Source organism: Rhodamnia argentea, chromosome 1 (assembly GCF_020921035.1).
Source record: "Rhodamnia argentea isolate NSW1041297 chromosome 1, ASM2092103v1, whole genome shotgun sequence".
NCBI lineage: Eukaryota > Viridiplantae > Streptophyta > Magnoliopsida > Myrtales > Myrtaceae > Rhodamnia > Rhodamnia argentea.
Window position 1 is genome coordinate 20,757,402 of NC_063150.1, and position 19,792 is coordinate 20,777,193.

Consider the following 19,792-nt stretch of genomic DNA (forward strand, 5'->3'; position numbering starts at 1 on the left):
TTATGCTGTAATAAACACATAACATAAAAAAAGCTTTTACCGTTTTCACTGTAGTACGTATTAATTATCAACTTGATAGCTACTTTCTACAAGCAAATATCGTCATGCTAATAGGCCGAGAGCATAACAACCAATCGTGCAACAAAAGATGCTGTTAATGTACAATTGGAGTGACTATTTACCCTTTACAAAGTTCATCATTAATTTTCACCTTTAATGTGAATTGAATTGTTACCTTCTCTAAATTTAACGTAGTAATTTATTTTTGTCAAGATATTGAAAAAGTGGAACCTAAAGAAAACTTGAGGCACTTACAATGGTTATTGGAAAAAAAAGAAAAAGGGAGTGAGCAGAATGACCACGAAAGCCTCGAATGCAATTAATCTATCAGAGAATGTGAAATTGAATATAACAAGAGAAGTCGAAGCTTCAGCCACATTTGACCTGCAAACCCTAACGTATTACCCATGAACTTTCCAGGTCATGCGTGGTAGGACAAAGTCAATCAGACCTCATTTTGGTGAACAGTCTTCCTTACGTGTCGTCCCAGGATTGTGGAATCAAGAGAAGTCAAAGCCTCATGTCCCCATTGTCAAACAATTAAAAAGAAAATATGACGACATTAAGGTGTGAAACCCACCCGAAAGAAAATTCTCTTACTCCATGATTAGCCGCAAATTCTCCCATTGACGCAAGATTCACGCGTAGATCAATACTTCTCAAATGCGTGTTGACACCGGCCCTTATGTCATCAAATTACAAGTTACAACCAGACAATTATCATCTTGAAACTATAGTCAATTAGTGGGGTTATTAGTACTTTAATTATGGAATTTGCTAATAGAAGAAGAAGAAGAAAAGAAGCTTCACGTATACAGTACCTCACCGGCCAAAACGAATAGAACTTCCTCAATGTTCGAAACGGAAACCCTTTTTCCAACTTTTCAACTGCAGAGACGTCGCAGCAATTGACGCGATTTTGTCGATGTAGATTAAGGAAATTGTTTAATGTTAAGTTGACAATGACATGTCATGCATGATGTAGTGTAAACCCTAACATAGACTCAGTCGAAGGAGACTACGACTGGAATCGAACTCATGCCTGTTAGGCCGAGGACGTGTATAAAAGGGTGTTGAGTTCGGATCATTTGGCTCATCCCAAATCCAACCACTTGGTGTAATAACAAAATCACATTGCACTCGGTGGAAAGGATGATGTCTTCCAAGCACTTGTTGCTCTTGATCCTCAGCTTGGTGGCTCTCGCTGCCCCGGCCCTAGCCGAGTACGCTGAGCCGCCGGAGCACGGCAAGCACAAGCCCCACCACCATGGAGCCATGCCGCCCGCTTGGGCACCACACCACGGGCACAGGCCACACCACGGGCACATGCCACACCACAGGCCTGGCGCCCCAGGGCCGATGCCTGAGCTTTTGGAGAAGCCGTTCCCAGGCGGCCACTACCACCACCCGCCAGCCCACGCCCCCTTCCCTCATCACGGTCACCACCCAGCTCACGCGCCGTTCCCACACCATGGCCAACACCACGGAGCGCACCCACCGATGGAGAGCGGCAAGGGCCCTCACAAGCCGCATGCGCCAGCTCCCGGCCATCCCTATTGAGTCTTTGAGCGTTCGATGGCTCATGGATATGCATGTTTTTCGTTAGAATAAGAGCCTATTAGATGTTCTCATGATTCATCCATGTATTACTTGGCTAAGTGGCATGGCTTATTGACCGGCCATTATCATATTCTGATTATACAGAGCTTGTGTAGCTCATATCTATATCCGATTTCTTGATTACTATCATAGTTATGCACCGGTCTTTTAATTTTCATGTCTGTACGTTCATATCATTCACTCTCCCGTTCACATTAAATAAACTGCAAGTACCTTAAGAAAATATATCATGTTAATTATGTATTTGAAGGGTGGATCACATATACCCTAATCCAGGAAAAATATAGATCTCGATAGCCATAAACATAACTTGCGAATTATAGCGAAATAACATGTCCAAGTCTTACTTGAATCACTGATTGTATAAGTATATCACGTAGAACAAACATATCTCAATAGCCACAGATTAAAAGCCTCAATCTTAGGTGAGAGAGAATCCGGATCCGCTGATCGCCTGTTTTTTGAAAGAAACCATAGAGAGATTTGAAGAGAGTTTTTCTAATGATTGAATAGAACTTAAGCCGTTGTTTCTCTCTCTCTCCCTCCCTCTCGCACGGAGTAGATCTCGCACGGTGGTGATGGTCGCCGTTGAAGAGACCATTTCATTGGCCGCACGATTGATCACAAGGGGTAGTTGATTTGTACCAACCTAGATTCCTCTTTTCTCTTGGTTTACTTTTTGAATTTTAGTGTTTTATGTTTAACGTCGTCCTGTCGTGGTAGAGCCACTGGCTGAGCTTAACCAATTTGTCACTGTATGCAGCAAATTAAAAAGCAAAGTTTACTGGAGTCAATATCAAAGATAAGTTTATTTTTTCACTATGCGGAAGGCATAAAATTATTTTACTTAAGAAATGAAAAAATTATAAGCACAACCATCAGAGCCTCCAAATAAATGATCAAAACATGATAACATAAATTAAAGTATCAAACAATATATGGACGGTTCTAACAATCCTCAAAGTCAAGTAATCAAATTGAATGCTAGTTTCTGCCTTTTTATTTTTTAATTTATATGTATTTTTTAAAATTTAAGACCGGTTAATGGACCTTTAGGTTTGAGCCTCTTTATTAATGTTAAGCTTTTTAGATTGGCAGGTAAGATTCCGGCCCAATCGAGGAATATGCATTTGGTTCAATTTTCTCAAGAAGTTTTGGACCTCTAAAATCCCTTGGAGAAATGCTTGGATGTTTGGCAAGCCTTTTCAAGGGGCATTTGGCCAAATGATAGCCTTGGGAAGGCTGAAAACCCAATGTTCATATGATTTTTGGCATTTTTTGAATGCTGAAGGTCCCTCTAAAGCCCCTTAGAGAAATGCTGAGGTGTTTGGCAAGCCTTTCCAAGGGGCATTTAGCCAAATGTCAACGTTGGGAAGGTACACTAGCATCGAGCTTTCAGTATTTTCGAAAGTGAAAATTAATGAGTTACCTATTGCTAAAAGTGAAACCCTATATTGTTGCATTTCGTCTTCTTCTTTAGGGTAACAGCGAAGGGTTGATGAAGGTTGGCAAGGGCCGCCAAGGTCACGACCTCAGGTGGTGGCGCCGGGGGTTGCGCAACTCCAAGTCGCCTCGGCCAACAGCTGATGAAGGGTTTTTGTCTTTTAAAAAAAAAGTACTAAAAGAATATATGGCCAAAAGCCCTTTGCAAATTTATTTTTGCCAAACACTATTTAACCTAAAGTTGCATTTCGGGGGATTTTTTTTATCAAACCCCATTTGCATTTCCTCAAAACAACTTAGGCTAAGGATTTGCATTTGCTCAAAACTCATTTCCAAAACCAAACCAAGCGCACCCTTAATTTTTTTTTTTTTTGGTAAGGTAAGTATGTATTGATCTTTCAAAAACTAGATACAAAAAAACCGGGCACAGAAGCTATGACCTCAACATGGCACATAGGGTGCCATGGAGAGTTCAACGTTGATCGGTTGCAAAATACACTCAAGAGAGGGGCCAGAGCCAAAAGACTAGCAAGCTAGCGGGGGAAAGAAAAGGCCAAACAAGTGGCCAAACAAGAAGAGGAACCAACAAAACGGAAGTACACAGCTAGAAGATGGACGAGAAGTGGCATCTTCCAAGAGAACCAGCAGCGAATGATCAACCAAAGTAGACGGAGTCCCGAGAGAGACAATGTATAGACCCCCGCATCAGCAGAAAAACGACGCCATAAGGAGCTTCAAAATTCCACGCGGGTAGTATGTTGAGGAGGCATCAGCATAGGTGCAGCAACGACAGAGGCGTCGTGCGTCGGAGGGATCAAAAGCGACTTAGCAGCAATCGTGGTGGGAAAATTGTAGGTGACAACGGTGGGAGGACAGCACGGGTGCAATCGATCATCTTCGGTAGCCACGCGGGTAGTAGGTGGGGAAGGGAGTAGCCAAGTCAGCAAATATTGCGAACAGGGAACATCAAGTGGATGGGGATCCGGGTGAAAGGAGCTGTTGCAGCAAAGCTGGGGATGATCAACAAAAGGCTGAACAGCTAAAGATAAGCCGGGGACCACCGGGGGATACACAACGGTGAAGCAGTAGGTCCACACAATAAACTTCACAGCAGTAGGCTTCAAGAAGGGGTTCAGGTGGTGACCGGCAAAACGGGAGCAACATAAGTGTTGAATCACCAAGCTCCAGCATCAAAATCCAACAGGTGCTGTGGAGACCGAAAGTGTACACAGCTTGATCCGGAAGAGAAATCCAATGAAAATATGTCATCCGCTAGGGAGGGTGATAGAAGATATCGGCGGACAAACCCCAATTAGTTTGGATGCATCCGTTTCGGGGGATATCGCTAATAGGGGCCGGAGATACAGCTTTGTCCTTAACCGGTTTACTAAGGTGGGAGAGCATAGCTGGAGGAAAAAGTTGTTTATTGCGGAAGAGCATATCATTCCTTGTAGTCCAAATAATATGGCATAAAGCACCAAGGGCAAACCTGGCAATCTTATGTGCAAAAGAGGGCCCACCCAAATGTATCTTAGCCCATTTCACGAAACCACGCCAAGGTCTATTCTTCCAACTTAATAGACAGTTAGAGGCCCAAATGGAGACTAGTTCACCAGTGATAGGGCAACCAAAGAATAGATGATCGAGCGAGTCGGGGGTATTATGGCAAGACGCACGGGAAGCCTCATCAATCCTTCGATGTTGGAGTAGCATTGTCTGAGTCGGAAGGCGATTATGTGTAGCTAACAATATTATGAATGCATGTCGAGGAGCAAAAGCTTTGTCCTAGATGAAGGTATGCCATTGTACAATGCGGCTTCTTGTCCTAAGACAGTTCCAAGCCGAAGAAACAGAAAACTTAGCGGAGGAATGACCAGCCCAAGAGAATGAATCTTCTCTATTTTCTAGAAATGTAGGAGCCGGGTCAAGCCATGGCCGAATGGCGATAAGGACTGTAGAAGGAGGGAAAGTCAATGAAAAGAACTCCCGAACGGTGATTGTGCGTGGGATGCCAGCCCGATAAATGTCCCCGGCCGTGAAGAACTTATGAAGAGGACCTTTACTATGCCGGTGGTCGAACCAAAATGATGTTGTATGTCCATTACCTAGCTTCCACTTGAAGAGTAGTGAGAACTCTTGTCGAAGTTGTAAGATTTTTTTCCAGGACCAGGAACATATGGTCGGCGAAGTAGCAATCCAAAAGTTGGACTTCCTTAGAAAGTTGGAATGGATCCATTTGCACCAGAGTGATTCTTTGTCGGTGAAAAGCAGCCAAATGTGCTTTAATGTCAAGGCTTTGTTGCAATTTAGGAGCCTACGAATTCCCAAACCACCCTCCTTTTTGGGTAGACATATATTGGCCCAGGAGACTTTAGCCCCTCCAACTCCAAGGTCCGGGCCCTTCCACAAGAACCGACGAAGTATAACCTCAATCCTACTCAAAACCGACTTGGGAAGAGTGAACACACTAGCCCAATAAGTGTGAATAGAGTGCAGCACAGATTTCAAGAGTTGAAGGCGTCCGGCATAAGATAAGTACCGTTGGGCCCAAGAACGTGCTCTAGCGGTGATGGCATTGATTAGGACATTGTAGTCAGTTTTAGAAAGCCTAGTGGAAATGACGGGGACTCCCAAGTAGCGAAATGGTAGATTTCCTTGATGGAAGTTTAATGAAGCTTGAATTTGGGCTAGTACATTCGGCGAGCCTCCCGAAAGATAGAACTCACTTTTGTTGGGATTCGGGTTTAAGCCGGACCATGTAGAGAACAAGTGTAACCCATCCTTCAACATCTCAATTGAGGGTACATGACCTTCGGCAAATAATAAGACATCATCCGCGAAAAATAGGTGAGAGAGCCTGAGATGCTTGCAACGCCAATATGGTTTGAAGCCAAGGAGAGAGGACTTAGCATTTAAAATCCCCGAGAGCACTTCCATAACCAAGGTGAATAGGTAAGGTGAGAGAGGATCGCCTTGTCTAATTCCTCTTTTACTCGAGAAATACCCATGAAGCTCCCCATTAATGGCTATTGAGAACTTGGGTGTAGAAACACACACCATGATCAAACCAATAAAAAAGTCGGGAAACCCAAAGGCTCGAAGAACTGTGTCCAAAAATGCCCAACCGACGGGCGCACCCTTAATTAGTGGGTTCGAAGTTCAACATTAGATGGGATCAAATTAAAAAATTGGAAACTTTTATATACAGGATTATTCTTTTTTAAAATGATTCAACGGAGATACTTCATCTCAGTGTGCAATTTGTCTTGCTCACCGCTTCTTGCTGGTGCTTTTAGAATCGGACTGGCGAACTTTTTGGAACCTGGCAATTCATGATCCAAACAGTCAATCAAACCGGTTCAGTCATAGACTTGACGCATTGTTATCCTTCGTATGGTCGACGGTGTATGCCTAGGAAGCGCATATTGCCTTTATTTGTGTGGGGACTCAGACTCGACTGAACAAGGCAATTTGCTCTTATGACGAATGATATTACTGCAGAAAATAAGAGCACAAACGAAGCGGTTGACTGAGTTGGATAAGATTTACTCTCAAATGATTTGAAGTCCTTTTCGTCACAAATTCGAATTCCCCAGTCATTCTTCGCTCTTAGAAAATCTCCGTTCGGCTATAGTGGATGCTCGAGTCGTGCATTTGGCTATTGCTTAATCCAACTTATATTGAGTGCATTTGGCTATTGCGTAATCCAACTTATATTGAGTGCTGCGGTGGCGATAATTTCATTCAAAATGAATAGTCATTGTGGGTGACAATGATTATTTCGATCGTTGGTCTGGAATTCCCATAGTAACGTCTAGCGGGACCACTCATGTCGGTTGCCTTTTCCTAGTGTTTTCAATTATAAAAGAGCTAATGGAAGAACAATAACCTCACTAGTTGATATCCTCATCATTTAGGTTTTGTTTGTTTCATGAGTAGGAAACACTTAAGAAAATGAGTAACATAAAATTTATACTTAAATTCAGAAAAATGATTTTTTTTCTTTATAAAATAAGAAGTCATTTTTCAAAATAGGAAAGATATCGACGCTTGAGCATGGGACTGCTGATGTTCGTTCCCAAATCTTCAGAAGCCGCCCGAGTCCATAAAGGCAGGCTCGGTACCCTCGGTAGCTATGTACAGGTCCACAAAGGTTAAGCCCGAGTCCTCGAGGTTGGGCCTAAGACTCTGGTACCCATGCCCAGTTCCCCAGTAGCCATGCCTCGGTAGTTATTTATCTTACTTTAATAGTACAAGTATCTTCGAGTTTTCTTTTCCAACTAACCGGACAATAGTTTTCAATTCATTTCGGATCACAGCCAAACACTAAAAAATATTATCATTTTTCTAGAAAATGACTTCTTGGAAAATATTTTTGAGCAATGTCGAATTTTTTGCAAAATAAAATGGAGCCTTAGAGTATAAAATGATATATTTAGTTTACCCATTTAAATAGATGACACATCAATCCACATAAGAATAAATGTTGAGATGAGTTTTTCTTTTTCCTTTTTTTTCTTTATTCCTTCTCCCTTCTGCTTTCTTCCCTCCTTTAGATTACATTTCATGAGGAAAAACGTCGGATCTATCATGTCTATGGTTATGTACAAGACATGATATGGCTTGGATAAAAGAGGAATATAACTCGGATAAAAATATCCAATGTGATGGGTGGAATGAAGCTAAATATGATTTCTTATGATCATGGTATAAAAAAAATATTTTCCCTCTCGTTCTCCTTCTACTTTGTAGTTCTGGTTCACAATGAACCTTCATAACTCCTTTGTAACTCTCTGGTTCATGTTGAAGATTCACGAAAGCTGCAAGAGAGTCAAAACTCATTCTCCTCTGTAACTTTTTAGTTCATATTGAAGTCTCATGAGAGCGACTAGAGAGTTGAAGCACTATATCTTTTAGAAGGAAGATGGCTAATCAAACTTTCTTTCTCCTTTTAGATCTAGCATTATCTGGCTAATCTATATCATTGATTCGTTGAAGCTCGCTTACATATTCTTGTAGTAGTGAATTTTGTGATTTTGGAATGCTGCAATGAGCTACTTTTCTGTTGAAGGTTTAGTCCTTTATATTGTTGATCGAGAGCTAGCTTAGAATTTAGTTGGTAATGATAGTTCGTTTTCTTTGGGTTTAGAGAGGTGAATAAGAGTGGGCAACGATCTTTTTTTTTTTTTTGTCGAAAGTGGGCAACAATCTTGGATTGATGGCATTTGTGCATTTCCGGGTTCTTTAGGAGTGAATCCCCCCGCAGGTTGTGCATTTTCGAATTCTTTAGTGGTGAATCGTGAGAAAGAGTCGACGATACTTTTCATTTGTGCATTTTGGCAGTAAGCATGAATTGATTGATTCAGTGAGAACCTGTGAAATTCTTTCCCACTTTCAATTGTAGGCCTGCTTTATTTTCCGCTGGTTTGAAGAAGTTATATTCGTGCCTAATGTTTCTGCTTTTTTTTTCCCCTCTCATTAGGGATGGATCAGGATAATAATGAAGAACAAGTGACAATATTCCTACATATAATTGCCCATCATGTGAAAATCGTGTCATCAAGTTAGATTTATGATGTGTGAGGAGACAATAAGTCGGCAGTTTAACTTAGTATTTAAGTGTGCTGATAATTAAGAATACACAATGTCCTTCTTACGTCACCTGAACTACCACTTAGATGATCTTGCTAACAAGAAATAGAAACGGTTTAAGGTATGTTTGTTATGCTGTTAGATGGATTCATTTGACACTTTAAAAAGAAGTTTATTGCATCAATTTGATGTTACTATTCCGATAACGATTTTTTAACTAAGTAATAGGTAAATTTTCTATAGTAGTTCGATCTGGGAGATAATGATGATAAGAATTTTACTTTTTCCATGAGCAGTGCATAAGGGCATATTTGTGCTGATATGCGATTTATACCAAAATGATATGATATAAAGTATTTTGTTTTGTTATTGCGAGGTAATATGGAAAAATCTTTGGATTTCATATCCACTCTTATCAAAGCTTATCCTGATTAGAAATCTAATTGACGAAAAACGGCCACAGTGTTAATGTTGCAAGCGTGCAACTTGACTTCATGGGGCCGCACCTCCCTCGACACACCTTTTTTTTTGGGCACTAGGAACCTCTAGGGCTGCCAGTATTATTTTAGTAGTCAATTTCAACTTAATCTATCACATGGATGTTTTCAATCCTAAAATTTTTAATTTTTATCGATTTAGTTTTAAATTTTATTGTGAAATCCCAATATAACCTTTTCGATCAATTATTATCCAAAATTGCTAACACGGCAGTGTGCCACGTAGGATGGGAGTGATGACTGGACTGTCCCGTTAATAATTTCCCTTGAAAATTGCTTGAAATATCTACATTCCAATTTTCTATAAAGATTTATAATTATATTGGCAAATTGAAAAATTTAGGATTGAATTAGTGTCCATACAAATAGATTTAGAATTGAAAACCTAATTTCTTCATGACTTGATCGCTCTAGACTGTAACTCGATTCACAACCCAATATAAAGGGTGGTTACCCTGAGAGAGGCAAGTCAACGCATGAGGGGGATGGTGTTAGGTTTGGTCGCACCAATTCTATAGTGGCGGGCAGTGGACGACGAAGCGGGGAAGGCAACAATAACCCGACACACAACGAAAGTCAAGGCAAGGGAAGAGGGACAAAGAACCAAAAAAATCTTAAACCTATTATATTGGAACCAATTCAGCTCTAAACTTTTCAATTGGACCAATTTATTCCTAAACTTTTTCACATTTGTACCAATTCAGTCCATCGGCCAATTTTATCCGAAAATTGCTGATGTGAACTCTGGCCATCCTGCATGGCCGGACCGACGTTGACGTGGACACATGTTTATTTTTTAAAAAAATTGAGATTTTAGATTTTTTTTTCTTTTTTCATTCTTTTTTCCCTTTTGTTTTGGCTGATGAGGGCCAGCAAGCCCTCAAAGGCCAAAGTGAAAGGAAAAAAAAAGGAAAACCATAATTAAACATTCAACTTTTTTAAAAAATATTTTTTAAAAATGTCCATGTCGATGGCACGGAGGCAACCAATGTCCACATTAGGGATTTCCACCAAAAATGGCTAAATGGACTGAATTGGCACCAATGTGAAAATGTTTATAATTAAATTTTTCCAATCGAAAGCTTCTTTTACCAAGGGAAAAGAGTGAGTTAGGCATTTAGGGGTTCATATAGATACATTTTTTTTTAATTTGTTTTGTCAATTTTGAAAGCTGCACGTGGTCAAAGATTCGAGGTGCGAACGGGGCTTTTGTCATAAACCGGACGATTCTTACCTTATATTTACCAATTCAATTGGTGGGTTGTCAATATTTCAATCGTCGAACTAACTTATGGAAGAGAAAGAAGCTTCACGAATTCACAACACGAAAAGAACCTCACCGGCCCAAAACGAATATAACTTCCTCAATCTTCGAAACCAAAAAACCCTTTTCTTTTCCCAGCTTTTCAGCTAAAGAAACGTCGCAGCGATTGACGCAATACCGTCCGCCGAGATTTCGGAAATTTTCGTTCTTAAAGTAGACCACAACATGTCATGTATGATGTAGTGAGAACCCAATCGCCGACTTAAATCAAAGGAGACTTCGAATGGGATCGAACACACGCATGTTAGGCAGAGGACAAGTATAAAAGGGCGTCGAGTTCGGGTCTTTTGGCTCATCCCACATCTAAACACTTGGTGTAATAACAAAATCACGGTGCATTCGGAGGAAAGGGAGATGCCTTCCAAGCACTTGTTGCTCTTGATCCTCAGCTTGGTGGCTGTCGCAGCCCCAGCCCTAGCCGAGTATGCCAAGCCGCCTGAGCATGGCAAGCACAAGCCTCACCACCATGGGGCCATGCCGCCGGCTTGGGCGCCACACCATGGGCACATGCCGCACCACAGGCCTGGCGCCCCAGGGCCAATGCCTGAGCTTTTGGAGAAGCCGTCCCCAGGCCGCCACCACCCACCAGCCCACGCCCCCTTCCCGCATCACGGTCACCACCCAGCTCATGCACCGTTCCCGCACCATGGCCACCATCACGGAGCGCACCCACCAATGGAGAGTGGCAATCGCCCTCACAAGCCGCACATGCCGCATGCGCCGGTGCCGGCTCCAGGTCATCCCTACTGAGTTTTTGAACGCTTGATGGCTCGTGGATGTGCTCGTTTTCCGTTAGAATAAGAGCCTATGTGATGTTCTTATGATTCATCCATGTATTAATTGGCCAAATGGCATGGCTTATTGACCGGCCATTACCATAATCTGGATTATACAGAGCTTGTGTAGCTCATATCTATATCCTGTTTCTCGATTACTATCATAATTATCCACTGTTTTTTTTTTATTATAAATCTGTGTGTTTAATTGAGCTCATCTATGCATTCACAGCATGCCCTCTCGCACACACATTTATACACTCTTGGCATTGCGGTTCTAAATGCCGAGCTTTATCTTGGGAGTGAAAAGTTTAAAAAGGCGATAGAGATAAAAGATCATTGGACGCAATGAACTGCAAATACTTCAAGAAAAAAATTTGTCAAGTTGGTTATGTATTTCGAACATGATATATCCAGATTAATCTAGATATAGTCCAGATAAAATCATAAAATCAGGGTTTATATTGCAAGTTTATCCTATCCACCACCGCCGACCGCCACGACTATGGTCTTTTTTATGGGGCCATCACCACCTCTCTCACTCTCTCAGCAAATCTCATGACAGTGCTTTCGCACTTGTTCATACGGTGGTTGTTGTCGCTTACAAAGAGAACATTCTCTCATCGGAGTCGTCCGATTGATCACAAGGGATAGTTGATTTCCACCAAACTAGATTGGACCTTTCTCTTCATTTACTTTCTGAAATTAGTGTTTGAATTTTAATCTCTGTCTTCTCCTAAAGCCAATGATGGGGCATAACCAATTTCTGAGGTGATGCAAATAGAGTAAAGAGCAAGTGATACTAAATGTGGATATTAATAAAAACTTTGATTGTTTCCACTCCACGAATCGAGCGAAATCACTTCAAGAAAATGTAAAAATACAAGCACAACCACGAGAGCCTCAAAATAAATTATCAAAACATGATAGCATGAATTAAAGGATCAAACAATATATTGTCGGTTCCAACAATCCTCAAGATGAACCAAATTGATTGCTCGTTTCCTCTTTTTGATTTTTTAATTTCATGTATTTTGTTAGAATTTAAGACGGGTTTATGGATCATTGACTGTGGGACTCTTTATTAATGTTAGATGGGCTTTTTACATTGGCATGTAAGATAATGGTCAAATCCAGGGATTTAGTTACTGTTTCTGTATAGTGGAAAGTTATTGGGTCCAAAGTTCAACATTTAATGTGATAAACTCACTCAATTGCACATTAATATGCGTAACAATCTCGTAAAATCTCGATCCGTCTAAGGCGAATGCTCACATTTGTTGCATTAGGCATGGGATGACTTTGGCTTGACCCAATGTACGTTAAGTGCTGCTGCGGTGACAAGTTCGTTAAAAATGAATAGTAATTATGGGCGAAACCAAATATTTCGATTGCCGGTTTGGATTTCCCATGGTATCTCCTAGAGGGATCGCTAATGTCAGTTGCCAATTCCCAGCCTTTTCAATCGTTAAAAAACTAAAGAACAGCAACTTTCCGGATATATATGCAAATCGCTTGGCTTAAAAACAAAGGCTTGATATCCTCTTCATTCAGGTTATGTTTATTTCATAGAAAATTTGTTGTCGAAAAATATTTTTCTCATTCTCCGGTATATAGATCACTTAAAAAAATAAGTCAATAAAAAATCTTTTCACAATCAACTAAAAATTTATGCTTAAATTCAGGAAGGTGATTTTTTTATATTTTAAATCAGAAATCGTTTTTTCAGAATAGGAGAGATATCGACGCTTGGGCACTGACGCCAATGCGCATGCCCAGATCCTCGGCAACTGGGCCCGAGTCTAATAGGACGAGCCCGGATCAACACTGGCAAGCTAGGAGCCTGGGTAGGCATGTTCGAGTCCCCGGCAGCCATGCTTGGGCACCCAACTCCAGTGCCCCCAATTCACCAGCTAGTGCTCAGGTGGGTCGGCCTAGAAATGGTTCCTGCGATTGAGACCTCAGTAACTTGGTGCTCTTTATGTTACATTAATAGGGCTTGTCTTCAAGGAAAAAAACTCAAGTTTTCTTTTTCAAATGATCGCAAAAATAATTTTTAATTCAATTTCAGATTTCAGCCAAACATAAGAAGATATTATCATTTTTCAAGAAAATGACCTTTTGAAAAAAAATTTTGAGAAATTTCAAATTTTTCATAAAACGAACGTAGCCTTAAAGGATAAATTGATATAATTAGTGCACCCATTTAATGGACAACACATCAATCCACATAAAAGATTTTTTTTTTATCTTTTTCTTTCCTTTTCTTTTCTTTTGTCCTTTTCCCTTCTCCTTCCTTCCCTCCTTCCATTCCATCATCGAGATTTTTAGTCAGAATAGGACTAGATATGAAATCCAGGATTTTTGTTATATCCTATCCATTGTTTTGTGAATTGCAGTAATACAACTGGATATTTTCACATCTCATAATGTTTATTTTTTGGTACAAACGGTATATCAATGTAAGTGAACTTGAAAATTGCACAAACGAAGATGGTAAGAATCTCTCACGACATTCTTGCCCACTTCAATTTTATTTTCTTATTTTTCCTTTATTTTTTTAATTATATCTCTTATTTCTTTTTCCCCTTCCAAAATTCTCCAATAAAATTTTATTAAATCGTAAACTATACTAATATACGTAAAATAATAAAATACCTAAGATATATAATACATATGAATACTAAATACATTGATATTAATTTATCGAATATATAATAAGATACAAAGAATTAAGAATATATAAATTACAATAGGAAAAATAAAAATGAAAATTTCCTCCCACTTTTATATAATCCACAATTAGAATGCAATTATTTATTCAAATATTATATTATTTTATTAATTTAAGAAGTTTGTTATTCGATAAAAATAACTTTTATATTAAGGATATTAAAAATCCTATCCACCTTTATCCCACCTCCCCTATGGGATAATTTTATCTAGGATATATATATCTCTTATATCCAACTTTATCTTGTCTGAGTATACACCAAACACAAAGATAGGATAAATTTTATCATATCTTGAACTTTATCCTAACTGTCAAACATAGCTTGTTACATTTGATGACCAAGATAAATGTCGGACCTATCCTATGTTTGGTTGTTGTACAAGCCATGATGTAGCTCAGATAAAAGAGGGATATAACCTAGATAAAAATATCCAACGTAGAGGGTAGGATAATGACAGATATGATTTCTTATATTTATGGTTTAAGAAAATTATTTTTCCTCTCCTTCTCCTTCTCCTTCTTTTATTCTCCATAGCTCTCGTTCATGATGAAAAGTCATGATCCTTCTTAACTCTTTGGTTCACGTCAAAGCTTCATGAAAGCTACAAGAGAGTCGAGAAACATCTCTTCCTCCGTAACTCTCTAGTTCACACAGAAGTTTCATGAAAAAATGCCAAGAGAGTTGAAGCATTATATTTTTTAGAATCGGAAACGTGAATGATCATGCTTTCTCTCACTTATTAAACCTGGCATTCTCTGGCTAATTTATATCGCGGATGCCGTTAGAGCCCATTTACACTATTGTCCTTTAAATTGTTAATCGAGAGCGTTCAACTTAATTGGTAATCGTAGTTCGTTTTTTTTGGGGTTGACAGAGGTGAATAAGAGTCGGTGACAATCATGAATTGATCGCATTTGTGCATTTCGAGTTATTTAGCAGTGAATCCTAAGAGTTTTTTTACCATTTTATTTTGTTCATTTTTGAGTCGTGACAAAGAGTCAATAGTACTTTCCGTTTGTGTATTTTCGACAAAGGGTGCGCTTTTTCCGCTCATTCTTTGGCTAACATACTCCCTAAAATAGTGTTTTCACTATAATATCCCTTATGGGTTCCATCTTTTAGAACATCATATCCATTGACAATTATTAAATTCAAATGTGGACCCCATTTTGTGTTTACTTTCTTTTTCTTCCGTATCTCTATGCTCTCTTTTTGCGTGTTCATTGTCTTTTTCCTAGTTGCCTTCTACACCCACATAGTCCACTGTGCCTCCGACCCCGAAGGCTGCATTGGCCTCACCATTTGTTCACTTCTCCGTGTCGCCATTCCTCTCGCCCTTGAAGTGGTCGAGTTCTAGTCGAACTTGGTCTGCTTGGTGAATATGGTTAAAAGCCTCATCGAGGAGAGGAGCGAAAAGCAATTGGTGACAAAGTGCAATCACAACCGTTGTAATGTGTTAATGGCAACAACAACAACAACAACAACAACAACAACAACCGTAGTTGCTTCGATGACAAATTAGACATATTCAAAGGCTTCTTCAAGTCGATGATCGATAGATTGTCGGACGACTTCGGATGCTCTCAAGGTGAAAATGCCATGTCTCAAGATGAAATGCTGCATCTTTCAGGCTACGATTCGTCCATTTGGAAATTCATATGGGTTAAAAACCTCCTCTTTCCCTACAAGTACTCTCTATCTTTCTCTCTCTCTCTCTTAAGCTCCTCAAGTTCATCATCATCGGTTGGATCTTCGTCTTCAAAATCGTTTAGGCAGACAGTGGGGTCGAGCGTTGCCTCGTCGATATTGTCCCCCTTTACAGTAGAGTAAACGATAGTCAGAAAGGTCTCGATGATGGTGGGTCGAGACCGTATTTGGCAGCAATGCGAAGAAGCAAGTGAACAGCGCGACCAATGGAACTTTTGGGTAAGAGGCGTGGGTAAAGAAGGGGGTCAAGAAAATGATGGACACGCAAAGAAAGAAGATTGAGATAGGAAAGAAAAAGAAAAAAAGAATAAAGTAAACACAAAATGGGACCCACAAGGGATATTATAGTCAAAACATTATTTCATTCATGGAGTATTGTTGTTAGCCAAAAAGAGAGGAAAAAGCATGACCCTTTAGGCAATAATCATGGATGAATTCAGTGACAATATTAGAGATTCTTTCCATTTTCAATTCTAGGCCAGCTTTATTCGCGTTGTGGGTTTTGGATGATTATGTTATAATCTCACCTCCCAGTTTATAATTGCCCAATGTTTCTTTTTTCTTTTTTTTTTTTCCTCATTAGAGATGGATCACAATAATAGTGAAGACCAAGTGGCAATATTCTAACATATACTTGTCCATCATGTGAAAAATCGTGTCATCAAGTTCAAATTTATGATATGTGAGAATATAATAATTAGGTTTTTTAACTTAGTTTTTAAGTGTGGTGACAATAATACATAGTATCATTCGTGTCTCACCCGAACCAATTCCCGAGGATTGTACCAATGAGAAATGGAAATGGTGTAAGGTATGTTTGTTACGCTGTTAGATAGATTCATTTGATACTTTAGAAATAAGGTTACTGCAGTGATTTCATGTTACTATTTCCAATAATGATAAGTAATAGGAAAATTTTCTAAAGCAAATGAATTTCAAACGTTCTTTTCTTCTCTCTATGGATCTAAGAGATAGATGACGATAAGAATGGTACTTTTTCATGGGTAAAGCATAAGATCATATCTATCATTTATATTAATATACCGTTTATATCAAATAATGGACATGACGAGATATAAATCTTAACTTATCAAGGACATTGCGATTCACCAAATAGTGAGTAATGATATAGCAAAATCCTTGAATTTCATATTTTGGCTTATCAAAGTTTATCCTAATAAGAAATCCAGATGACGAGACATAGCCCCAGGCTTCATGCTACAAGTGTGCAACTTGAGTTCATGGAAGCTGCACCTCCATCGGCACCTTTGCCATCACCATTATTTTTTTCTCGTGCTCTAGGAACCTCTAGGGATGCACATATTATGACTTGATGGTAAAATCATCATAGTAGTTCTAAATCTATTATACGGATACCAATTCAGTTTTAAATTTTATCAATTTATTTTAAACCTTTGTGCGAAATTCTAATGTAGTCTTTTCGCCTAATTTCGCCATAAATCATTAACGTGGCGCTGTGCCACATATGAGGCATGTGATGACCGGACTGCCACATCAATGATTTCCTCCAAAAATTGATCAAAAGAACTACATTGGAATTTAGCGCAAAGGTTTATGATTAAATTTAAAAATTGAAAAAATTTAAGATCGACTTATCATTCCTATATTATATATAGGGGTGAAAAGCTAAATTTTCTGGTGATTCGATTGCTTTGTACTACGACTTGATTCATAACCCGACCTAAGGGACAAGTGAGTGTGCGAAGGGTGACGGCGATAGGTAACTCGTACCAATTTGGTAGGGGCGAGTAGTGAGCAACGAAGCTGCGAAGGCGGCAATGAGCCGACACACCGCGAAAGTGAAGGCAGAGGAGGGAGAGGGGGTTAGGCATTTAAAGAAATGTAGATTAAAAGCACGGGTTTTTTTTTGGCCAATTTCGATAGCTGCCCGGGGTCAAACGTCAAAATTAGACGTACAAACGGGCCGGAGGGGCGGGAGAGCTCGGCTTTTGTCATAAACCAGACGATTGTTATCTCATACATACTCGTCATTTGTGGGAATATTTCAATTATCGAACAAACTTACGGAAGAAAAAGAAGCTTCACGAATACAAAACGGGACCTCACCGGCCCAGAACGAACATAACTTCCTCGATCTTCGAAACCAAAACCCTTTTCGCCAACTTTTCAGCTAAAGATATGTCGCAGCAATTGACGCAATTCTGTCGGCCGAAATTTCAGAAATTTTCGTTCTTAAAGAAGACAATCACATGTCATGCATGATGTAGTGTGAAACGGAACGTCAATTTCAATCAAAGGAGGCTTGGATTTGGCTCGAACACATGCAAGTTAGGCTGAGAACAACTATAAAAGCGTGTCGGTTTTGGATGTCTGGCTTGTCCCACATCCAAACACTTGGTGTAATAACAAAAATCACATTGGTGGAGAAAAAGATGTCTTCCAAGGACTTGTTGCTCTTGGTCCTCAGCTTGGTGGCTCTCACCACCCCGGTCCTAGCCGACTACACCAAGCTGCCTGAGCACAACAAGCACAAGCCCCACCACTATGGGGCCATGCCGCCCGCTTGGGCACGACACCACGGGCACATGCCGCACCACAGGCCTGGCGCCCCAGGGCCAATGCCCGAGAGCCTTTTGGAGAAGCCGGGTTTTGGGCACAAGCCGTTCCCAGGCCACCACCACCCACCAGCCCACGCCCCCTTTCCGCATCACGGTCACCACTTGGCTCACGTGCCATTCCCGCACCACGGCCACCACCACGGAGCGCGCCCGCCAATGGAGAGTGGCAAGGGCACCCCCCACAAGCCCCATATGCCTCACGTGCCGGCTCCGGGTCATCCCTATTGAATTTTTCACCATGTGATGGGTCATGGACATGCACGTTTTCGGTTAGAATAAGAGCCTAATAGATGTTCTTATGATTCATCCATGTATTACTTATTACTTAACCGCATGACATGTCTTGCCTATTACCCATATTCTGGATTATACAAAGCTTGTGTCGCTCGTATCTATGTCCCGTTTCTTGATTCCCATCATGGTTATGCACCGGTCTTTTAATCTTTCTGTCTCATTCAGCTTATTTATGCATTCATATCGTGCGCTCTCGCTCTCACATTTATATTATCATTTTACCCCTCATTTTTTCTCAATTAACGAATAGGCAAGATGAGAGCCGTTGCAGGTGCTCGAGTTCCCACAATGGATAAATACTGCAAATATTTTGAGAAAAATATATCAAGTTGGTCATGTGAACGGGATATATATGGACTAATCTAGATATACCCTAGACGAAATCATCCTGATTAGGGTTTCTAGTAGTGACTTTATCTAAAGTCAGTGGCGAAGCTTAACCAATTTTTCTAGTGAATGCAATAAATTAAAGAGCAAGTTTATTAATGGGAATATTAAAGATAAGTCTATTTTCTCACTATCCAAATGGGGGTAAAGTTATTTAAGTAAGATGTATTATTACCGGCACAACCATAGGAGCCTCAAAATAAATTATCCAAATATGACAACATGGATCGAAGCATCGAACGATAAATGGTCAGTGACTGAAGATAGACCGGCTTATAACTTTCTCGAGCGAGAGTTCAACGATCATCACGACCAGCATCAAATTGTTGGGGTGATTACTCCAGCACGGCGTGAAGCCAATGAAATGGAGTAGGTTTTTTTGCTGCTAGCCATGCCCTGCTTGGTCCCCCGGTTCCGACGATTCTCAGATTAACCAAATTTAGTGCTTGTTTTTCCTCCTTTTTCTTTTTCAATTTTATGTATTTTTAGTGTAAGACGGGTTAATGGATCTCTTGACTTTTGGGCCCCTCTGTTAATGTGAGATGGGCTTCTATTTTTTTTTTTTTAAATTGGCATACATCGAGGAATTTAGTTTAAGTATGTATGGGACATTAGAAATATTGTTCCATCTCATTGTATCCTATTTCATCCTGCCGAATAATTCCGAATTATTCCAAGTCGAATTTGAACACCGACAATTTTTACTTCCCGAATTCTACATCCTCCTCAGGTATCCAGGAGCTATATTGCCTTATTT

General features: G+C 40.1%; 2 protein-coding genes across 2 annotated transcripts; both read left to right on the forward strand.

Annotated features, from left to right (window-relative positions):
- Window positions 1-1,135: 1,135 nt before the first annotated feature.
- LOC115750662 (proline, histidine and glycine-rich protein 1-like) lies at window positions 1,136-11,470 on the forward strand. Its single transcript, XM_048275390.1, has 2 exons — window positions 1,136-1,579; window positions 11,231-11,470. The coding sequence occupies exons 1-2, from the start codon at window positions 1,213-1,215 to the stop codon at window positions 11,284-11,286; spliced, it is 423 nt and encodes a 140-aa protein (XP_048131347.1). The 5' UTR covers window positions 1,136-1,212; the 3' UTR covers window positions 11,287-11,470.
- A 6,698-nt stretch (window positions 11,471-18,168) lies between these two features.
- On the forward strand, window positions 18,169-18,582 carry LOC125314639 (proline, histidine and glycine-rich protein 1-like). The gene has a single exon (XM_048277475.1). The coding sequence runs from the start codon at window positions 18,169-18,171 to the stop codon at window positions 18,580-18,582; it is 414 nt and encodes a 137-aa protein (XP_048133432.1).
- Window positions 18,583-19,792: the final 1,210 nt, after the last annotated feature.